The sequence below is a fragment of the Fukomys damarensis genome, unplaced genomic scaffold (genome assembly GCF_012274545.1).
Source record: "Fukomys damarensis isolate Sample0158 unplaced genomic scaffold, DMR_v1.0_HiC HiC_scaffold_29, whole genome shotgun sequence".
Classification (NCBI taxonomy): domain Eukaryota; kingdom Metazoa; phylum Chordata; class Mammalia; order Rodentia; family Bathyergidae; genus Fukomys; species Fukomys damarensis.
The window spans coordinates 8,861,811-8,884,586 of NW_022900941.1; the positions used below are offsets into that span (position 1 = coordinate 8,861,811).

The 22,776-nt window shown below is 42.9% G+C and overlaps 1 protein-coding gene across 2 annotated transcripts; it reads right to left on the reverse strand.

The window, feature by feature from the left end:
* Window positions 1-5,062: 5,062 nt before the first annotated feature.
* On the reverse strand, window positions 5,063-21,548 carry Ralb (RAS like proto-oncogene B). 2 transcript variants are annotated; one of them, XM_010632277.1, is made up of 4 exons: window positions 21,383-21,548; window positions 14,210-14,418; window positions 8,471-8,648; window positions 5,063-5,733 (listed from the first exon to the last, which is right to left on the reverse strand). In XM_010632277.1, the coding sequence occupies exons 1-4, from the start codon at window positions 21,494-21,496 to the stop codon at window positions 5,614-5,616; spliced, it is 621 nt and encodes a 206-aa protein (XP_010630579.1). In that variant the 5' UTR covers window positions 21,497-21,548; the 3' UTR covers window positions 5,063-5,613. The 2 variants fall into 2 exon arrangements, with proteins under 2 accessions (XP_010630579.1, XP_010630578.1); XM_010632276.2 differs by lacking the exons at window positions 14,210-14,418; window positions 21,383-21,548 and adding an exon at window positions 13,037-13,347.
* Between the last annotated feature and the right edge of the window lie 1,228 nt (window positions 21,549-22,776).

The window sequence follows — 22,776 nt, forward strand, 5'->3', positions numbered from 1 at the left end:
CCAAAAAAAAAAAAAAAAACCTATAGAAATGCATTTCCTTCACCGTGGCTCTTTCCTGCCACCAGGCCTCTTCTCTGCATAGAAAGTATCTGAAGAGAAGATGGCATTTGATCCCCAGGGTCTGACTTCTCAGGACCAGGCAGGAGGGGTCCCCAGCACCATGATTTCGTCTCTACCCACCCAGCCTAACGTCCAGCCTACTGTCTCACAAGCCCCACTCAGGTATGAAGAGTCTCTAGTCAACTTTCTAGCCCCTCCCAAGGACAGCGGCCCAACCAGGAATCATTAGGTGTTTGAGGAAAGCTTGTAGCTTAAAAAATAGAGACAAAAACAAAAATTTTAAAAATACAGTTCTGGAATACAGCTTTTAAAAGCTCTCACATCCCTAGAAAGTCAAGAAATCCAGTACATAATGACAAGAACAGATGCTATGGGGAAAAGAACAATTAAAGATGAAGCCCTTATTCACACCAGAGTAATGAGTTAGAAGAGGAAGTTGGTTCCGCTAGAGTAAGCTCCAGAAAGGCAAAGAATTTTGTCTGTTTTGCCCACAGTTGTATCTCGGAAAGCTACCCTCATGTTTGGCAAATCATAAGCAACAGCAATAACATGGAGAGGGAGAGGGAGAAGAAGAGGGAGGAGGGGAGGGACAGGGAGGAGGGGAGGGAAGGAAGGAAGGAGAGAAGGAAAAAAGGAGGGAGGATGAACTGGGGAGAAAATAAAGATAGAAAATCTAAGAAAGGATAAAGCAGATATAGCTCTAAGAGGTCCAAAATCTGGTAACAATCTGAAAAGAAAGAACAGAAAATAGAAGAGAAAAAATGATCAAATTTCAAAAACATTTCTAGAGCTGAAGATAGCAGACATCATTGGAAGATACACAACAGACCACCAAAGACCCCATTGTGTCAACACTGCAGATAACCAGGGTTCAGACAAGTGACCCCCCATGTCCTGAAGGCTCGGTGCCCAGCCTGTGGCCCAAGTGGGAGGTGGTGGGGTCTGTAGGCCTGGTGGGAAGAAGTTAGGTCACTGTGTGCCCTCAAGGGGTCACTGGCATCCCAGCCCTTCTTCCCCTTCTCTTTATCTGCCACGAGATGAACAGTTTCTTCTGCCAAGTGCTCCTGCCATGTGTTGCCTCACCACAGGCCTCTAAGTCAAGAGTCAACCTAATATGGACTGAGACCTCTAAAACTGTGAGCCAAAGTGAAACTTTCTACCTTATAAGTTATCTGAAATATTTTATCGGTGATGAAAGTAACACATTGAGGAAATGCAGAGACCCTAACAAGGGGTGGCCCCTGGGTGCCAGTTCGATCTATGACAATGGATGCTTGGAGACACTGGAGCAGAGGTTCCCAGTTTTTGAGGGAAAGCGGTTTTGACCCAAGGTTCTATTCCAAGACAAATTAGCCACCAAATAATGACCAAAAGTTACGGCATTCTCAGATATTCTTCCCTTCTTGAAAATGTACCCTAACAAAATGAGGGTAAAGTCCAACAAAGGAAGATGGACAGCCCAGGAAAGAATGGGCTGACCATGTGCCCAGTGAAAGCAAGTCTCGGTACCTGAAAAGGAATCCATAAAAATTAAATCATGCAGTCAGTGAGCTCTAAGCAGAATATTTTCAGAGGAATAGAGGCAAAAATCCAAGCAATGGCAAGAAAGCCAAACAAATTGGTGCCAGGGGAAAAAGAACGTTTTCTCAAGAAAAAAGCAGTCAGACTTCAGGCAATGTGGGGGTAGGGGAGCTCAAGGTGCACAGATTCTGGCAATCAATGGAAAAGTCCATGTGACTGGACACTTGGTGCACCAACCTTTGAATGCTGGCCCTGGAACGGTCAAGTGAAGGAAATCCAATCACCATTCAGTGTCTGGCTCGGCAAGGAGTCCTATTTACAAGATTCAGAATATCAAATCATTGTGCATTGGGATTCAACTTTTAGAATGAACCTATAGAGAAAGCACAAAAGGTCTGGATTGTCCCGGGATGGGATATACACATAATCCCTTTTGGTATCATTGAAAGCAAAAGTTAACAGAGAAGACAAGGACTGAAGTCAGGAGTAGAGAACCTGATGTCTTGTGAGAGTTAAACCAGATGATAAATAGAAGTTCAAAGAGTTTCAAAAGGTGTAGCAGTCACCGTGCTGGGAGTTAAAGCAGTGATGTTACCATGGGCCACATGGATGGAGTGTAGGGAAGGAGGGAGCAAAATCCTCACTTAGTATGTTAAGTTGCCATTGGGAAAATGTCTGAAGTTGCAAATCAAAAAGTAACAGGCTAAAAACATTATGCAGAAATGCAGGAGTACCCCAAGAATGATCTGAGAGGGCCGGGGATTTAGCGCACTGGTCTGCCACTTGCCTTGCAAATGCAAGGTCCCAAGTTCGATCCCCAGTACCAAAAAAAAAAATTATCTGAGAGCAGAAATGGTTAAATGTGACCTTCGAAGACCAGGGATGAAAAAGGGAGGAGCAAGACTGAACCCCTTCTGATACAAACACTTATAGACCATCAGAATTTGACAGCACATACAATTGTAGTTTTGATTTCATTGAAAATTAAAATATCAGTTTACCAATATTCTTAGCACCTTCCACTGAATACTCATACCCTATTAACCTCCTGTGGTGCTTTACTAGAATGCCATTTCTAGAATAGCAGAGGTGAATTTTACAATTAGCCACATTTAAATTTATATACCATAATTCACTTATTTAATCCATATATCACACACACGTGCAATTTTTACACCCGTGAAGCCAGGCTGGATTCATATAACAGGTAGGGTAGTAGAGGTATATATTTGCAATCAGTGGTGTCCTTACACTGGATGAACTAGGAAAGGTATATGTAAGAGACTCTGTCTATAGGGTGTTCCACCTGGTGCCACTTTATGAAATCATACACTGTTACCTCTTTTTCTGATACTCTGCTCCTCCTTTGTGATGATCCAGCCACATACTGGTCTTAGATGTTTTCCGAACACCTTCAGGGCCCTTGGGATAACTAGCATTCCCTGTTTCTCACATGGCGGCTCCTCCAGCCATGTGGTCACTCACTTGGCAACCTGTTGACTATCCAGTCTAAGTCAGCTCTACCTCCTAGAAACAGTTCCTCGAATTACCCAGGCTTGTTTTTCAAAGCCCTCACATGGAGGCTTTTACTTGGTTCTTTCCTCACTGAAGAATGAACTCCAGGACAGAGGCCTTTCTCATCTTGTTTAACACCATATCCCTGGCACCAAGGCTGGAGTCTGTACCCGGTGCTCAAATAATTGTAAGCTATGGCCATAATATCTAATTACCTAGCAAATCTGTTTCAAATTTATAAATAATTATTTATTTTTCTATGGCAAAGAATCTCATTAAGTATAATAATTTGGTTATAAAGATCTTTCTCTGTTATCCTATTACATATAGTTTTAGCAATATACTAATATACACCAAGTATAATTTCTGTAACATGAAATAATCCATTCCATCTCTCTGTTATTTTTTGGTACCAGGGTTTGAACTCAGGACCTTGCGCTTATAAGACAGATAGCAGTGTCACTGAACTAAATCCCTGGCCCATCCTATCTCTGTTTAACTCATACCACCTTTAATTCATTTGTCCATATTTCAAGTCTACCCATTCCTAACCAGAACTGACATCAAATGGGTAGCACAACAGAATGAAAACAAAAAGGTTATCTCAGAAATTCCAAAGTACAAAATTGCCTTCAACTTTTAAAATTTTATTAAGAGTGAACAATAATCTCTCCCAAATTAAAATAATGATTGGAGGGCGGTATTGGAAGTTGAGCCTAAAGCCTTATGCATATTGGGCAAGTACCCTAGCACTAAGTTATAATCCCAGATCTTTTTTTTTTGTTTTGAAACTGGCTACATTGCCCAGGCTGGTCTTGAACTTGAAATCCTCCTACCACACTCAGCCTCCCCAGCAGCTAGGATTAAGGGTGTGTACCACCACACCCAACTTATAATCATAACTTCATTTCCTAATTCAAATCAAGAGCTGGAGGATTTAGCTCAGTGGTTCCGCCACCTGCCTCACAAGCGCAGGGGCCCGAATTCAATCCCTGTACCAACACCCCCCAAAAAACCTCAAAGAATTGAAATAAAGCTTGTCCAGTTTTGCAGACTATTTGATAAGTACAATAATGAATGGCTTACTGTCAATTTTTATCACTTACATTTTATGTATATGATGAGGGGATTAAAAAAAAAGGCTGAGATCCTGAAAAAGTGTGTTTGCTTTATTTTTTATTCAAAAAGGCCCATGATTCTTTGGGAGGTGATGCAAGATTGGCTTCCAGGAGTCAGACCATAAATCCCACAGGCTCCTGCTCTCCCCACACCAATTCACTTTTGGCACCTAAACATGTAATGTTCACTTCTGAAAAATGGGGGGCTGAACACCAGACTTTGGTCACAGTAATCCTTTCCCGATGAGAGCACTTCTGATTGCTGAGTTTCGAATACTGATACAATATGAAGGTTGATCTCTCCTCAATACAAATCGCTCTCTGACTAACGACACGACTATCTTGGAAAAGAATCACATGAGAAACAGCAGCCAATTCCCTGGTAATGGGGCAGTGGCTTATCTTTCCCCACTTCTAACTGAAAACAGAATTTCTGAGCAACTCTATGAGAGGTAGCAGGTTGGGCACAGGCTCTGGCTTCATGGTTTTAGGATACAATTTTGAGTCATCACATTTTCCAGAAGATTCATCCAACACTGAGCAAAAGAAGGGGCAATTCACGGGACCTCTGCAAGCAGCTCCGTGGATCAGGGCAGGGCTGTGGTTAGGTGAAGAGGGGCCGCGCCAGGCGGCCAGCAGGTAGGAGAGGGCTTCACAAGGACCTGATTACAACAGTGTGTCATCTGTAAAGTATACTCCTCTTGTGTCTTCACTTAGTCCACCACCCCAAAATCATTTCCTACACAACATCAGGAGGCTGAGGAGGAAAACAGCCAATGTAGACTGACTGGCCAATATCTAAATGTGAAGAAAATAACTTACAGCTTCCATGTTTCATATATATAAGGAAGATTTAAGATCCTGGTGTTGACCTACGTGGCCTAATTCAAGTTCGTTTTCCTAGCTATGCTTCAGATTCACAGGGAGCTGTCAAAAAACTTATCTAAAAAATGTTGGGTTTTGTCAAGTATCACTAGAGTTTGCTGGATTTTTCTGAGTACTACTGTTAAATTGATAAGAGTTAGACAGTCCTAAAACCTATTAAAAAGACAACTTTATTGCAAAACAAGATAGAGTTATAAAACTAGAGGAAAATAAGATATTATTGCAATACTTTTTAAAAATCCAGACTTGTCTGTCTCCTACCTACAGTGCATTATACCTAAACCGCCTGGAGGGAGGGAAGGAGGAAGGGAGAGCAGAACCTCTGCGCTCTGACAAAGCAGCCAGTCCACTGTGTGGACAAGGGCTTACTTCCTCTGCCAGCCACTGATTCACAAGTGTTCTCCCCATTTACAGAAGTGCAGGTGAACAGGTTGGGGAGAGCAGAAGTAACAACTAGAGGTCAAGCACAGCCCCAGGTCCTCAGAGCAATGGGTTTCCGCCACCAGCTTGGTCTTCACAGCAAGCAGCATCTTTCTTTAAAGCTCTTCTTATTCTTGCTGCTTTTCTTGCCATTCTTGTCTTTGTTTTCTGACACCTTCTTTGCTCTGATTTCTCTCATTAGGTCAAAGAACACCTGGGAGCAGGGAAAGAAAGAACAGGAAAAACCCACTCAGCGATTTAGTGAAACAAATGAGCAGGGTATGTAGTTGCACTTTTACAGCAGAGAACATCAAACTTATTTTTGTAAGCCGTTCACTGTCAAAAACAGGGTCTAGAGCAAATACAGATAATCTCAAAAGCATTTTTTAGTGGCACTAGGGATAGAACCCAGAGCCTCACCCATGCCGGGCCAGTGCTCTACCCCTGAGCTACATCTCCAGCACAAAAAACATTCTAATCCTACAATGCAAACATCGCGGCTCACACCACACAATGGTTAGGTTAGCAAGAACAGGATCACAGTGTTATTACCTTTCTACAGCTCATCTCAAAATGATACGATCTTTCAAGTATGATGAAGAGTAAAATTATGTTTTTGCCAAGAACAGATCTAATATAACTGTGAAATTTACAAACATTAAGAGTGGCAATGGGAATCAGACCTTCTAACATTTCCAACCACCACAAAAGGGAAAGAATGATTCTAGTACCTATGCTTGGGTGCTTAATTACATAACTACATCTCACTTAGTCCTTGTGGGAGAGACCCCACAGGGGCTGGGACAGCAGTGACACTTCCCAGGGAGACTCAGTTACCAGCAAACCTGGGAAGGCGGTGGAGAGGAGCCGGCGGGCAGCTCCTGCTCTATGCACCCAGGGGAGAAGCAAGATCCCATGTCACGGTAACCTCCCCAAGACACCCAGATCCTGGCTTTCAGGTCCTCACCACGTTAGCTGACAGGCACTGTATCAAGAAGTGATGAGACCTGGCCTCTAAATGTCAGAGTGTTATTTAAATAAAGGTTATCATTTGTCACAATGGTTTGGGTTTTGCCCACTACTACGAGCAACTCTGCCAGAGGCCTGATTATAGCCAAGCAGACAAAATACGCCTCCTACAGAAAGCAGGCTGAGACTTCTCACAGAGAACCAGGGAGATAGAAAGTGACAGGGAGCACATGCTTTTATCTCTGAACAGCCACACAAAACTACCACTTCCTATCTTTTATTTTCAGATTTTCTTCTTGGTGAAACGCAAGATCGTTCTTCTGGAATGTGGGACTCCCTGTGCATTAAGGACAAGCCCAGGCAAAGAAAAAAGACCCTCAAGCCGGCTTGGGCTGACCTAAACACCCCTTTCTGCCAAGCTCTCAGGAAAGAACAAGGCCACATAAGCATCAGTGAGCAGCTTGAAATGCTACAAGTTTTTCCTTCCACCCTAAAAATGTAAGCAGGAGGAGAGGAATGGAGTGCACCCTACTCAAAATTATGACAAGCGTGTTCATCAGCTGATCTTATCAGCAACATTCTTTCTTGGAAACTATTTACCAGTGAATACAATGCTGCTAGTCATAAGTTTCTGCTGGTTCCTGTTCGGCAGGTCAAGCTGGTCCAGTGGAGGAGGTGACAACTGTGACAGCTCCCTCCGCCTGCCATCCTGGCCATCAAAAACACACGGCAGCAGTCCCGTGCTGAGAAAGTTTCTCTGATTTGTAAAAAAAAAAACATTTGTCTGGATTTCCTGTGTGTTTCCCACAGGACATAATCTGATAACCATTTTTGAATGGCACAAGAATCCACACAAGAGTGGAGACAGCAGCACAGAGAAGAGGCAGCTGGCAAAGGAACATGCCTGACCCTGTGACCTACAACAGACGTGAGCTGTGGACGCTGGTGCGAGCTGCAGTGAGGTGCTCCTGGCCAACTCCCACCCCACTCTCTCTCTAGCATCACCTCCAGATACGGGAAAGCTCAATTAAAAATTTCTCCCCATCAGCTAAAAAGCAAAGGGAAATTATTTCTCCCCAAGACAGAAACAGAAAAAGGGACCTGGAAATTTGGATGCTGCCGCCAACATAGAGCATGAAGCACACAGACCTCCTTGGCTGCCGCACCCTATGTGCTTGGACCGTACAGGAGTGCGGATCACGAAGCAAGTGCCAGTACACAAGGTGAAGGCAGGAGAGGAAGCCTCACCTTTCAGGTGCTCATTTTAGCTGTGTGGAAACCACCTTGAACTTTAATTTAAAAGAAAGAGAAAAAAAAGTCTAATAATAGCCATCCCTGGTAAGATTTTCAAGCTGTCAATGTTCATTGTGGTTATGGTCACTTGTGGCAGCTTCAGAAGTCTGAGGACGTGATCTCAGGATGGGATAAGAAAGACAAAGATCCCAGAGACTCAATTCCTGAAAGCATCTTCTAATTGGAGGTTAAATGGTAAAGGCAACGCCTGGCTCTGGCAGTGGACAGTCAGGTGCAAAGAATACATCTTTCACCTTTTGCTTTAGATAATTCAACAGAAGCAAAATCAAAAAATGGCCCGTTCCTTTCCAGGCCAGGTAAGCAGCAGTCTGACAGAGCCAGCTCTGCCCGCACCATCCAGTGGCAAGCTGTGGAGAAGAGAGAGGGTCATTCCCCTTCCAGCTGGCTTCACAAACCAATGGCCTCATCCTGCCACACTTCCCAAGCACTGTGCCAAAAATGTGCATCCACTAACCAAGCCTAATGGCAAAGGGAAGGGACCCTATGGGCTGCTTTAAATACAGTGTCAGACCCATCTGATACTTTTCATTGTAATGGCCGAGACACCTGCAGAAACCAGACTCCTTGCCTACATCCCATACATGGTTCCTCCAAAACCAAACTGGTGAAATTGCTCTGCTCTCCTCCATCCAAAGTCTGTCCAAGTCACACCCAGAGAGGGAAGCTACCTTGTCCACATTGGCCCGAGTCTTGGCCGATGTCTCCACGTACTGCACACCCCACTCTTCTGCTTTGCTTCTGGCCTCCTCAACGGGTACCTGCCTCCGCTCCTCCAAGTCAGACTTGTTTCCCACGACGAGCAATGGAATTTTATCCTCTTCAGCCTTCACTCGGAGGATCTGTTCCCTGCAGGTGTTACACCAAAAATATAGCCACAAAGAAAGCCAGAATAAGAACTTCAGTCTCCTTAACCCATCTCAAATAAATTTCCTAAGGCAGAAGAAGGGATTGTCCCTTCAGAGCATGCTCCTAGGGTGCACTCAACAGGGGCAGCCAGAGCTTGGCAAGTGGTGCCCTAGTCTCATGCTCAGTCCTCTGGGCACACTCCGTAAGTACAGATTCTGGGGCCACAGTCCTATGGGCAGGAATCCAGGAGTCTGCAGGCCAACAGGGTCCCCAATTTATGGTAACACTTAAAAGAGGGAGGAGAACCTATGAAATTCGGAGGTTAAAAAAAGCTAAAAGTCAGGCTCAGTGGTTCCACCACCTGCCTCGCGAGCACAAGGGCCCAAGTTCGATCCCCAGTACCCCACCCCCCAAAAATGCTAAAAGTACTTCAACAAATGCTTAAAAACTCCCCTGAAGAAAAACAAATTCTGTGACTGTAAAAGCTGTATAATCTAGTGTTCTCCATATGGGAGGTAGCCTGATAGTGGATCTTGAAATCAGTTTAGATGGTCACAATTACCAGGGCATTTTTGCTCTTTTACTTATTTTTTATTCAGTGCAATAGATTATACAGTGGAGTAAAACAGGAACACCCAAAGAAATCCCAAGCAGTAAGTATCAGTTTGTGGAAGGTCTTGTTTCGATTAGATCTGTTATGTGTAGTTGTACCTAGGGCTCTAAAGGCCACCAGTTTTAGGACTTGTGCAGATACCAAAATACACAGGTGTCCAAGTGTCTTACATCAAACGGCATGGGGTTTGCACATAACTGACGCACATCCTCCTGTGCACTTGAAGTCATCTCTAGAGTACTTACAAAACCTCATCCAGGGAAACATCTCACAATAGTCATCACACTACATTGTTTAAGGAATAACTGAGAGGAAAAGAAGTCTGTATGTGTTCATACAAATACAACCATCACAGGCTTGACTACAGTTTCGCTCCAAGAATGTGGAACCTGCAGACCCAGGAGGGCCAGCTGTATCCACCACACATAAGACACAACACTGAGCATTTAGACAACAGTCAGACACAGTAAATGTTTCAGCCAGCAGGATGGGGACAGAATGTCAGGCCGTACTCATATTCCAATGCATACTGTTTCTACTTTAAAGAGAAGAATGTGAAAAACACTCTAAGGCGTATGGAAAAGAATTTCAAAAACATCTCTTAGAAAAACCATTATCTCTGGCACACTAAATTTTATCTCTAATAAAAATAATCAGCGGGCCGGGGATTTAGCTCAGCGGTTCGGTGGCCTGCCTTGCAAGCGCAAGGACCTGAGTTCAATCCCCGGTACCACAAAAAAAAAAAAGAAAAATCAGCTACCTAAAGTATTAATCAAAACCAAATAAGGAAATAAAAATATTCCATTTACATTATTTTGATCGATTGGAGACATTCCTTTGTTTTTCTTTTTTTTTTTCCATACCAGGGATCAAACTCGGGACCTTGTGCCTGCAAGGCAGGTGGCAGAACCACTGAGCTAAATCCCTGGCCCTGTTTTCTTTTTTTTGAGACAGGGTCTCATGCAATTCAAACTGGCCTTGAGCTCACTATGTAGCCCAGGCTGGCCTCACAAAGAGGTGATCTACCTGCCTCAGCCTCCTAAGTGCTGGGATTACAGGCATGAACCACCAGCTGGGCAGTGGGGACAGTCCTACTTCTACATTCCAAACAGAGTTCCATTAGAAATTGGATTTTGTAAAAATCTGTATAGATATTCATAGCACACAAGGTAGCGTTTTATAGTAAAAACATTTCTAAAAGTTTCCATATAGTCAATTTAACTACCATATATCAAATATTTTCAGATACCACTAACTAACAGGTATAAAGTGAAGAGACTGGGTTTAGCCAGCAGGCTTCAGAAAATCTACCTCCATTCTTCTGTTTTCACAGACAAGAGAAACATGGGCAGTCCCGGGGCTTACACCTCAATGCCCAGAGTTCAAGCCAGAAGTATTAACTTCTCTTTCTTTTTTGTTTTAGGGATTCATCTGTCCTTTTTCATCTAAGGACCCTTCTTCCAATATAACCACCAAAACGCCCTTCCAAGATGAGGTGACACTCGCTGACTCTCAGAACCCACAAATGCTCCCCACAAGCATGTGGTGAAGCGGAGGGCAGGACCGGGCAGTGTCCCTCCTCTGGAGAGGACCCTGCCACTGACTGGCACTTCCCATCTTGTTGAGTCTTGGAGAAGTAAGAAATCAAAAGGCTCGGGAGGGAAGAAAATGAGGGTCGTGATGGGCCTCTGTGCTGTTTTATCCTCAAGGTCATAACAAAACAGGGTCGTGTAGACACAAACAAAATTAAATGTGGGCTATATTCAAATACTGAAACCTCTAGGAGTATTTGAAAAGCCTAAAAGTTCATAAGAATTCTCACGAGTTCTACTCTTCTAGCCATTCTAACACACAGTGTAGTTCTCTTTGACCCCCTTTCAAATGTAGAGTATTACAAGGCTACTTGTGGGTTACCTTCAAGTATCTATTTGCTTTTTTGTACTTACTATGTGGAAACACTTTTGAATATTGTTGTTATTGTGAAATGTTATCCTATAAGTATCAAGGTAGGTCTTCACAAAATGCAGGGAATGCAGAAGCAGAAAAGTCCCCACTGAACATTCAACTCTTTGAAGCAAAAAAAAAAGTCACACCTTAGCACCCTGCACTCTCTCTGCTGCGTTATCTGAATTCACTCACTCCTGGAGGCCTCCCTTGCTCACGGATGCCTCCTTCCAAATTGTGGGAGGATATTTAGCCTCCTCTTTTCACCTTTGGTTGGTCACCTTACTTTCTGACCAAAACGTGCCAAAATGACTTTTTTTTTTTTTTGGTACCGGGGATCGAACTCCAGTCCTAGCACTTGCAAGGCAGGAGGTAGAACCACTGACCTAAATCCCTGGCCCCAAAATGACTGTTTTTTTATTTAGCTGTTTTCCTCATTAGTGCCCTGTTAGACTCTAGTTCTGGTTCTTAAAATGTCGGGTAGATGTGGTTAGTTATAGTTGGCATCTTAGATGTCCCCCAAAGGCCCATGTGTTCAAAGCTTGGTCCCCAGCCTCTGGCACTACTGGAGGTGGTAGAAGTTTTAGGAGATGGGACGCAGTGGGAGGAAGTGAGGTCACTGGGGGTATGGCCTTAAAGGGGACAGTGGAGCTTCTACCATCCCTCTCTGTCTCCCTCCCTCCCTCCCTCTCTCTACTTCCTGGATGCAAGGAGGTGAGATTTCCTCTGCTTGCCTCAGCACAGGCCCAAAACCTCCAAACCTATGAGCCAAAATACACTCTCTTCCTTTTCTTTATCTCAGGAATTTTATCACAGCAAGAGAAAGTTGACCTACATAAATGTTTGTTTATAAGGAAGGTACATGAAAAAAATACAACTGTATAATAAAAATGGAAAAGGGGAAAAAAAATGAGAATCAACACTTGCCATGTAAAGGTACATGATCCCAACAATGAATGTAACTGTACTGTATCCCTAAATGTACCAAAAAACTCAAAAAAAAAAAAAAATGGAAAAGGTGTGTAGTTTAAAAAAGTTAAAGAAGATAGAATTATGCCCAAAGGCTTTTTGTTTAAAAATTAAAAAGGAAATGTAAAGTATCTTTAAATGCCATATTTTAAAATGCACCATGAAGAGCCCACCCACTATACGTAGGTACCAGGTGCCACCTGGTACAAAGGAGGGCGGAGACAGGGAGACAGGATGAAGGGTTTCCTCATTCCTGCCCCCATGCAATTCACAAGCAAATGCATCACTACGTCTCATTTCTCAACTGACAAGTACACTTCCAGAGAAAGAAACAGAACCTCTGATACTAAGGAGCCTTGTCCATGGTTACAAAGCTGGTGAGTGGCTGGGGGATTCGAACTAGGTCTGTCCCCTCCACTGTGCTCAGAGTCCTCCCAGCAGCGGCAAGCGGTCCTTCTGGCTCACACTGCTCATTCTCTGCCAGTGTCTCATCAATAAAGTAGATCAAAATTGGGTTTTGGTAAAATTTAAAGAAAAAAATGAAGAACAGTTAAATCATGTCAGTCCAAGCCTCCAATTTACACAAACAGATAACAGGCTCTTGGGTGTAAAGAACAGCTGTGCCCTCTTTTAGAGATAAAAGTCTTAAGATAATTTACATACACCAATCCTGAAACAGAGAAGTCATAAAAAATTATAATGAGACACTATCATGTCTCAAGATGCAGAAAGTCCCAGAAACTCTATAAACAGAATTCTTCCTAATAACAAGCTCAACCTTCTACCACTATGCTCAGCCCCGGATTCCTGGTGTGTGGCAGGAAGGAGGAGCAAGGGCCATGGACATTTCAGGTCAACACACCTGAACTCGGCAGTTGCCGTGAAGGATTCGTGTTCCGTGATCGAGAACACAAGCAGAAACCCTTCCCCACTCCGGAAGTAGTTGTCTCGAATGGCCGCATAGTCTTCTTGTCCAGCTGTGTCCAGAATATCGATCTGGACTTCTTCGCCATCAAGAACCACTTTCTTTCTGTAACTGTCAGCTTTGGTAGGTTCATAGTCTTCTACAAACTGGGGGAACAAATCATCAGTAATTATCAAAATTTTAAAAGGAAAAAAAAATCTGTCCAAATAAATAAAACTTGATATATAGGTACTTTGCATATAATCAACTAAGTCTTCATTGAGTGCTGACAACTCAATAAAAAAAAAAATGGAAAAGGTGTGTAGTTTAAAAAAGTTAAAGAAGATAGAATTATGCCCAAAGGCTTTTTGTTTAAAAATTAAAAAGGAAATGTAAAGTATCTTTAAATGCCATATTTTAAAATGCACCATGAAGAGCCCACCCACTATACGTAGGTACCAGGTGCCACCTGGTACAAAGGAGGGCGGAGACAGGGAGACAGGATGAAGGGTTTCCTCATTCCTGCCCCCATGCAATTCACAAGCAAATGCATCACTACGTCTCATTTCTCAACTGACAAGTACACTTCCAGAGAAAGAAACAGAACCTCTGATACTAAGGAGCCTTGTCCATGGTTACAAAGCTGGTGAGTGGCTGGGGGATTCGAACTAGGTCTGTCCCCTCCACTGTGCTCAGAGTCCTCCCAGCAGCGGCAAGCGGTCCTTCTGGCTCACACTGCTCATTCTCTGCCAGTGTCTCATCAATAAAGTAGATCAAAATTGGGTTTTGGTAAAATTTAAAGAAAAAAATGAAGAACAGTTAAATCATGTCAGTCCAAGCCTCCAATTTACACAAACAGATAACAGGCTCTTGGGTGTAAAGAACAGCTGTGCCCTCTTTTAGAGATAAAAGTCTTAAGATAATTTACATACACCAATCCTGAAACAGAGAAGTCATAAAAAATTATAATGAGACACTATCATGTCTCAAGATGCAGAAAGTCCCAGAAACTCTATAAACAGAATTCTTCCTAATAACAAGCTCAACCTTCTACCACTATGCTCAGCCCCGGATTCCTGGTGTGTGGCAGGAAGGAGGAGCAAGGGCCATGGACATTTCAGGTCAACACACCTGAACTCGGCAGTTGCCGTGAAGGATTCGTGTTCCGTGATCGAGAACACAAGCAGAAACCCTTCCCCACTCCGGAAGTAGTTGTCTCGAATGGCCGCATAGTCTTCTTGTCCAGCTGTGTCCAGAATATCGATCTGGACTTCTTCGCCATCAAGAACCACTTTCTTTCTGTAACTGTCAGCTTTGGTAGGTTCATAGTCTTCTACAAACTGGGGGAACAAATCATCAGTAATTATCAAAATTTTAAAAGGAAAAAAAAATCTGTCCAAATAAATAAAACTTGATATATAGGTACTTTGCATATAATCAACTAAGTCTTCATTGAGTGCTGACAACTACCATACTAAGCATAAGTCACTATAAAATAACACGAGTAATTACTTTCAAGATAATGATACACGGTGTATTAAGTGTTATTCTCTTACTATTTGTTAGAAAATTTTGTTTTACTTTTTCATAAAAGAAAAAAATAGTAATTTATATAACACTCCACTTCTTTCTAGCTCTTTGTTCTACCCTTTTTTATTTTGTCTTTAAACAACAGGAACAGATATCCCCACTTTACAGATAAGAAAAACAAGCACAGAGCAGAATGCTTGGCAATATTATTGTCAGTACAGTATAAAATCATAATACGACACTGAAAAAAGGTGACACAGGAGAGCAGAGGAGCTCTTATTCAGAAACATAACAAACATAAAAAAAATCATCCGAGAAGTAATTTGGCATAAGGCACTTACATAACTACAATATGATAAAAATCCAAATGGAATGGATGTGCCCAGAGCATGTTACATGTATGAAAACACCGGTGAAACCTGATGTTTTATAAAATTAGTATGCATTAATAAATATTACATATGAAAAAATACAAATGGATAAAAAATTAAACATTGAAAATAATACCAATCAAGTACTAGAAGAAAACATGGTTGAAATCCTTTTATTACCTTGAAGTAGAGAAGGCCTTTTTAACTATGACTCAAAATCCAGAAGCCATGTAAGAAAAAATTGATAAATTAGACTACCTTAAAAAAAAGAAAAAATTGCTCTAGCATTGGCAGGGCACAACACACTGTAAACAAAGGCAAATAACACACACAAAAAATATGTGAACCCACATTACAAAGGCCAATCTCTTTAACATAGATTACCTAGAAATGGGGGTGGATATCAACAATCAAATAGGGAACATGTGCAAGGGCACAAGCAATTCACGTAAAAATAAATACAAACAATGCTAAACACATGCAAGGGTGTTCATCCCCACCAGTGAGAAAACCACACTGAGATACCATTTTCACCAGCTAGCTGGCAAAACCCCGTAAAGTCTGACAACACACTGGGGAAAACACTCCCGTGCACTGCCAGTGAGTGGAAAAGACGACAGCCCCTGAGAGGGCCTGGTCAACATCCGATAAATGAAAGAAGCACCTTATCCTCTGTCCCTGCTGCTAGGAATCTAATCTCCAGAAACTCGGGCACAGGAACATGCAAAGTAATTCACCACAGCACTGAGTATAAACACCAAAGATTAAAAACCTCCTAAACGCCCAGCAGCGGGGACCCCCCCGCATGGAGTTTTATGCCCCTACAATAAGTGAGGAAGATAACTACGTACAGAGAGCTTGAAAATGTAATAGTTTACCCTATTTGCACAAGGAAAGTATGGAGATAGAAAGTAAGTTTTATATGCGTGCATCCATTTGCCAAAAAGGTACTCTGAAAGGACAAAAACAAATTTGAAAGATGTTAGACAGACTGAAGCAAACAAGCCTACCAGAATACTCACTGGTAATGAAGACACACAGAAAAAGAATTTAATTCATGAAACTTTAGAACAATATTTTGATAAAATGCATCCCAAATAATTAAAGGCAAAAAAGTCAAAGCAATATTTAACTTCCCTTCAAAGGTTGTATTATTTAGTTATGATGACATCATTTCAAAGCTATTTTCCTTATATTGTGTTATGTATCAAAATCTGTAATCTTAATGATGCTAAACATCAAAGAATTCAGAAAAAAAATAAGTTAATGACAAAAATGTACTTTTAAAAGTGAAATAGTGCAGGTACAACTGAACCTCGTACTTCCTACTACAAAAATTAACGCTACATAGACCAAGGACCTAGACATAAGAATTAAAACTATAAACTTGTAGGAGATAACAGGCATAAATCTTCATGATCTTGGGTTTGGATTCATAGATACGATATCAAAAGCACAAGCAACAGACAAATTGGCTTCACTGAAACTGAAAGCATTCCTGCCTCAAAGGACACTATCAAGAAAATGAAAAGACATCCCAGGGAATGGGCTATGGTATTTGTAAATCATGTCTAATAAGAGATATTTCCAAAATCTACGAAGAATTTTCAATACTCAACAATAAAAAAAAGGAATACCCTGTTTAAAAATATCCAGAGAGGGCCGGGGATTTAGCTCAGTGGTGCCGCCACATGCATCACAAGCTCAAGGTCCTGAGTTTGATCCCCGGTACCAAAGGAAAAAAAATCCAGAGAGCCTAGGTGTACCCAGTGGTAGGGCACAGGCTTAGCATGTATGAGGCCCTGGGTTCGATTCTCAGGACAAAAATAAAAGCAAAGGATCTAGGGAGACGATTCTCCAACGAAGATACATAAACGGCCAACAGGCATATAAAAAGATGCTCGACATCAGGGAAATGCAGACGGAAACGGAAATCGTGAGAGACCACTTCTAACCTGTAAGATGCCGTAATCAAAAAGATGGGCTCACAGCTCTGATAAGGATACAGAGAACTGGGACCCTCAAACACAAGTGACGAGAGTGTGAAATGCTGCAGCTTCTATGGAAAATGGTTTGGCAGTTCCTCGTACACACAGTTAGCATAGGATGCCTAAATATATACCTGAGGGATGTAAGACAAATGTATACATAAAAACTTGCACATAAACGTTCACAGCAACTTGCTCAAAATAGCTAAAAAGCAGTCACAACCCAACTTCCATCAAGTGATGAACAGGCAGGCAAAACATAGTATATCCAGACAATGGAATATTACTCAGTCAATAAAAATGAAGTTAAGATGCATGTTCAACACAGATAGACCCTGTCAATTATGGTAAGTAAAAGAAGCCAAATGGTGAGTAAAAAAAGGCCACATACTGTATGAGCCTATTTGTATGAACTATCTGGAACAGACAAATCCTTTGAGATACAAAGTAGACTGGAGGGGTGGAGAATGGCAGGAAGGGAGAGACAAGAGTGGGAGTAACTGCTGGTTTGTTTCTGAGTGATGAAAATTAGATAATGGTGAATGCTGCACATCTGTATGAACACTCAAAAGAGGAACTGTACACTTAAGTGAATTTCAGGGCCCGGGAATTTAGCTCCGTGGCGTTAGCACCTGCCTCGCAAGCCTAAGGACCCAAGTTTAATCCCTGGTACCAGAAAAAAAAAAAAAAAAGAAAAAGGAAATTTCAGGCTATGTGAATTAGATGTTAAGGTTCTAATTTTAAAAATTTTAATTTAAAAATCAGAAAAATATCAACAGGGAAAAATGGTCTTTTCAAATAATACTCTTAAAAATAGCTTTATATTATCAATAGGAAATTAATGCAAATTCAAATGATTTTAAATATTAAAGTAAAAATCCTAAAATATTTTAATACTTGGTTATCTTAAATTCATACTAATAATTATGTTCACAGAAAGAAAAATGTGAAAACTTGTGTACACATCACAACAGTTGTCCTTTTAACTTCCTTTCCAAGGATACAAATTAAAAAAAAAAACAAACCCACTTCTCAGTTAAAATCTCTGCACACCACAGAACCACCACTCAGCTATGTACTTATGAGCTCCAGAAGGGGAGGCCAGCTAGGGGTCCCCAATCCCCGTGACATGGGAGTCAGAAAGCCCAAGATGCCCGCCTACTTCTGCACTAAGTGAAAACCAAACATATTATTACAAACTTCCACTGCAACCCAGATTCTGCAGGGCAGAAACAGGAAATCACCCATGTTTCTGTCCGTTAACACGAATTACACTCATCTTCTACGGGACTTGCAAAGATACATGCAACTTCCTCTCATACACACAAGTGTAAGGCCCGCTTCACACCCCTTCCCGAGCCATGTCGAAGACGACCTTGTGGGAGGCTGAGCCTGAAGCCTCCTCATCCCCCAGCCCTCTTTCCCAGCAACAGTAAGAAGTTGAAAGTTCTTGCTAGAGTTTACATCTGGAGTGTCCCCCGGCCTGGTGTTACAGGCAAGGCCCCCACTCTACACAGCTGCTGGGAAGGGTGATGCATTGGGGCCAGGAGGAGGCCTTCAGATTGCCGGCAGTGTGCTCCTGAAGGGCTGTGTGACTAGTCTTTCCTCTCTCTTTTGTGTCCCAGCCATGAGGTGAGCAGTTCTCCTCTGCCACGTACTCCCACCCTGGTGGTGCTGCCTCATCAGAGGCCCCAAAGCACCGTGGCCAATGGACCATGGACTGAAATCTCCAAAACCGTTAAGTCAAAATAACCTTCTCTTTATGAATTATTATCTCAGGAAGTTGTTACAGTGACGGAAAGATGATGAACGCATCTTCCATGATGCTACTCCAAAAATAGGCTTAAAATGTCGGGTTGCCCCCACAGTAGCAGCTCCTCCTAATTATTGTCAAAGTCAAAATTCAGAAATGAATAAAGACATCAGGAATAAAGACAGTGGCTCCTTCCATAGTCTAATCTTTATGAAAATTCTATCATATAAACTAAATGAATTTTAACCTAAGAGTAAAGCCCTGGGCGAGGAACAAAGAGACTGAATGGTCCGTGAGATTTAATCAGCCGATATCCTATGACTCAGTTTCCTTTTCTGTGAAATCTGGCCACACTAGATTGCTCGGGCAGGAGTTACTGTACCCAGCCACACCTCAAGAGCACCATGAGAGCGCTGTAAAAAGAGAGCCCCAGTTCTCAGCTCTAGAAAAGGTACTCAGAAGGGATTTTTTAAAAAGGTCTCCTGGGAGATCCTATGATAAGCTGTGTTTGGGAATCATTTCTAGGTTCTCCTCAAGCTCCAAAATGATGATCCTGGAACTAACTTGACCCGTGCGGTAGCTATCAGCCACATGCAAGTGCATGGCAGCCACATGGATTAAGTAGTACAAGAACATTTTCATCAATGCAAAAGTTCTACCAGACAGCAGTGTTTTAGGAAATCAATTAAAGATTCCCCCACACATGCATCACTTCATTTCTATTTTTTCCTTGTCCTGATTTTATTTCACCATTTCTGCAGTAACTGCTGCTTTCTGATCTTCAAATATGTTCACCCACAGGAAAAACAGTCTAAGGTCAAACAGAGCTTTCTGTTCCCTATGAAGAAGCTAGGAAAGACAGAAAAACTCTCAACACTTCTGCATGCACCCTCCCCTCCCCTCCTGCCATCTGCACACATACGTAGATGCATATAAAAAAAAAAGCATCCAGACTCCCAGTCTCCTGTGCCGTCAGCCATGGTGCTGAGTAGAACAGATCCTAGATTTGGGCTCTGCGTCCAAACCTGCTCTTGGATTTAACATCTTGAGGCCCCTCAATCACCTACACTATTGGAATCTTTTCTCAGCTGCCAAGCTCTGCTATGGTGTGAGTGTGGCTTGTCCCCACCAAAACTCATGCTGGGCTGCTAACTGTGGTGATGCGAAGTGGTTGAACCTTATGAAACAATGAGATTAAGAGGAATGCACCCTCCTGTAGGGATGAAAGTAGTTCCTATTAGGTGGGTTATCACACAAGTAGGTTGCTATAAAGCATCTGGCCCCTTGTCCCCTCCATCTTTGCCCTTGCTTTCTGTTATGCACACAGCAGTATGTGGCCGCCAACTAAAGCCAAGGACCATGTTCTTGGACTTCCAGAACCATGTGACAAAATAAATCTCTTTTCTTTATACATTTCCCACTCTTAGCTATTCTGTTATAGTAGCAGAAAACAAAGACAGCCTCTAAAGAGGATGGAGATATATATATCTATATATCTATATATATCACCATTCTTCCCCAACTAATCCTAACCCTAACTCAACTTACCTCAGATGCCAAAAATGCCCATGGCCTCTCCAACAGCACTCAACCTAAGAGGAAGTGGGGCAGAGGAAAGTCTAAGGGAGACAGAGTAACCTTTGCCAACCAAGGTTCTGGTATCTCTCTGGCAAACTTCAGACAGCATGCGTCCATGTGGGTGTCACGCCCAGGAGAAGCCCTGAGGTGCACTCTCAACAATGCCTCAAAGTCCAGCGAGTGGCTGTCCAGCAGGGACTCTGGCTGCCACAGGAATCAAGGCTGTGTTGTCACAGTGGGCTCAATACCAGTCACATTAACCACCTTAAGTAAATGATGTGAATTTGGGACAAGGATGGTGCAAGCTTTGCCCTGTGCATGGGAGAATCAGGCAAATTAGATATCCATCACTTGGGGAATGGCTAGGTTCTCATGACAACTCAGCTCCTCTTTCCTTCTCTCCCCAAACTTACCAGTCACAAAGCTAACTATCTGATATGTTCTTTAGAAATGCCTATTGTATTGGTTACTTTTTGTGATAAAAACATGTAACAAGAAAAGGTTTGTTTTGGCTCACAGTTTCCGAGATTTCAGTCTATGGACGGAAAGCCCTGTTGCTTTTAGGCCTGTGGGCAAGGCAGCAATCACAGCAGGAGCACACGGGGCAAGAAGCTGCCTACTTCACAGTGACCGAGACATGAGAGATACAGGATGGGCCAGGATCCTGATATCCCCCCAGCATGTGCCCAAGGGCCTGACTTCCTCCCCTGGGCCCCACCTCCTAAAGACCCCACCACCTCCTGTAGTGTCTGGGGGTGAGGAGCAAGCCTCCAACACACAAGCAAGATTAAAAAACTATGGCACCTGTACAAAGGCTTCTCTCGCCTCCCTCACAGAATGATAGTGAAAACCACATGAGCAAAGGCACCTCACGTCCCGGCCACTGCACCACAGCTGAAGTCATTACCTAGGATCAGCAACCCGGAGCTTCTGTGGTGAGAAGCCCCAGCAAGCGACTCCAAAGCCACCACAACACGACCTTGCTCATGCACCCCATGCAAAGTGGGGAAGCACAGAAGCGAGGCTGAAGCAGGGACAGGCCAGAGAAGACAGTCACAGGGCAGCATTCACGGGCGCGCCTTACCTCGTCATACATGAACTGAAGCGTCAGGGCCGACTTGCCGACCCCTCCACTGCCAACCATGATCACTTTGTGCAGGGCCAGGCTGCTCTGGCCCTTGCTCTTGTTCGCAGCCATCTTGCCTGTTTTCCGAGGTGGTGACACACAGACAGAAGACCCAGTTGGAGAGCTGTCGATGATAAGGACAAGACAGAGGCAGTTTGCTTTCCACTCAAGTTGAAATGAAATGATATCTCTACACTTTGGAAAAGGCTTAGCCCAGAGATTCTAACAGAGAAGGATTCTTCAAAGCTCTCAGCAAAGATAAAAGCCTCCAACCACTCCCAACGTCACTCACTCACCCCTCAGAGCGGGCCAGAGGAAGGCCAGGATGAGAAGGAAGAAGTGGAACACCCTTCTCAGAACCGGGGGATAGGCGTGGGTGGGGTGGAGAGGAACTGGTGCTAAAAGCCAATCCACCCTGTGTGGGGTTCCCATGGCTCCATGTCCCAGCTCTCCACCTCTCCCCAAGTCACTGGGTGCCATGGGAATGGCCTGGGGCCTTCAGGCTCCAGCTCTTCTCTCTCCTCTCCTTGTCCTTGTGCGTTTTCCTCCACACACACACACACACACACACACACCTACCACTGTGTGGATGAAGGGTGGAAGAGGGACAAGTAAATATATTGTTTGAATAAGAAGCACCCCTTCATGACACAGGCAGAGTTAAACATATTATTTACTCCAAGTTTATTTAATGAAGTTAAATTTCTTCAAAAACGATAATCTATTAGTCAAAATCAGTTTGACCTCTGAGAAGTAAGACAAAATGTACACAGCAATCCTGGCATTATGAGACATACAGTATTCTCAATAAATAAATGTAACAGATACCCAGGACCTATGTTAACCAAGTGCTAACCTTTACAAAATTTTTGCATGGAGAATTAAAAGCGTCTATTTTATATACACCTCAGCAAAAAGTGAAAGGACAGGGCCTGGGTATCTCTTGGGCCTGATTCTGCCATCTGTGAGCTGTGTGACCTAAAACTAGGTATTATTCATTAAGCTAGTTTCATATCTGCAAAGACAAACTGCCATCTACCTTGCAAGATGGTTCCTAGGAACCATCAAAGGCGAGGATATATGTAAAATGACTAAGCATGGAATAAAGGCTAGCTGCCTTCCTGTTTCATTTTAAGAGGATATTTTTCTAACTGCAACATGATGGGCTCCTTATTATCACTGCTGCTAACAAGGTAAGTTAAAAACACTCCCACTAGAAAAAAATAAACACAACACATGCGCAAATCATCGGGTAAAATAAGGCATCACTGTAAGTCATCAGTTCCCATCCTGGCTGCACAACGGAACCGCCCGCTGCATGCCACTCCCGTGATGCTGATGGGCCCAGCCTG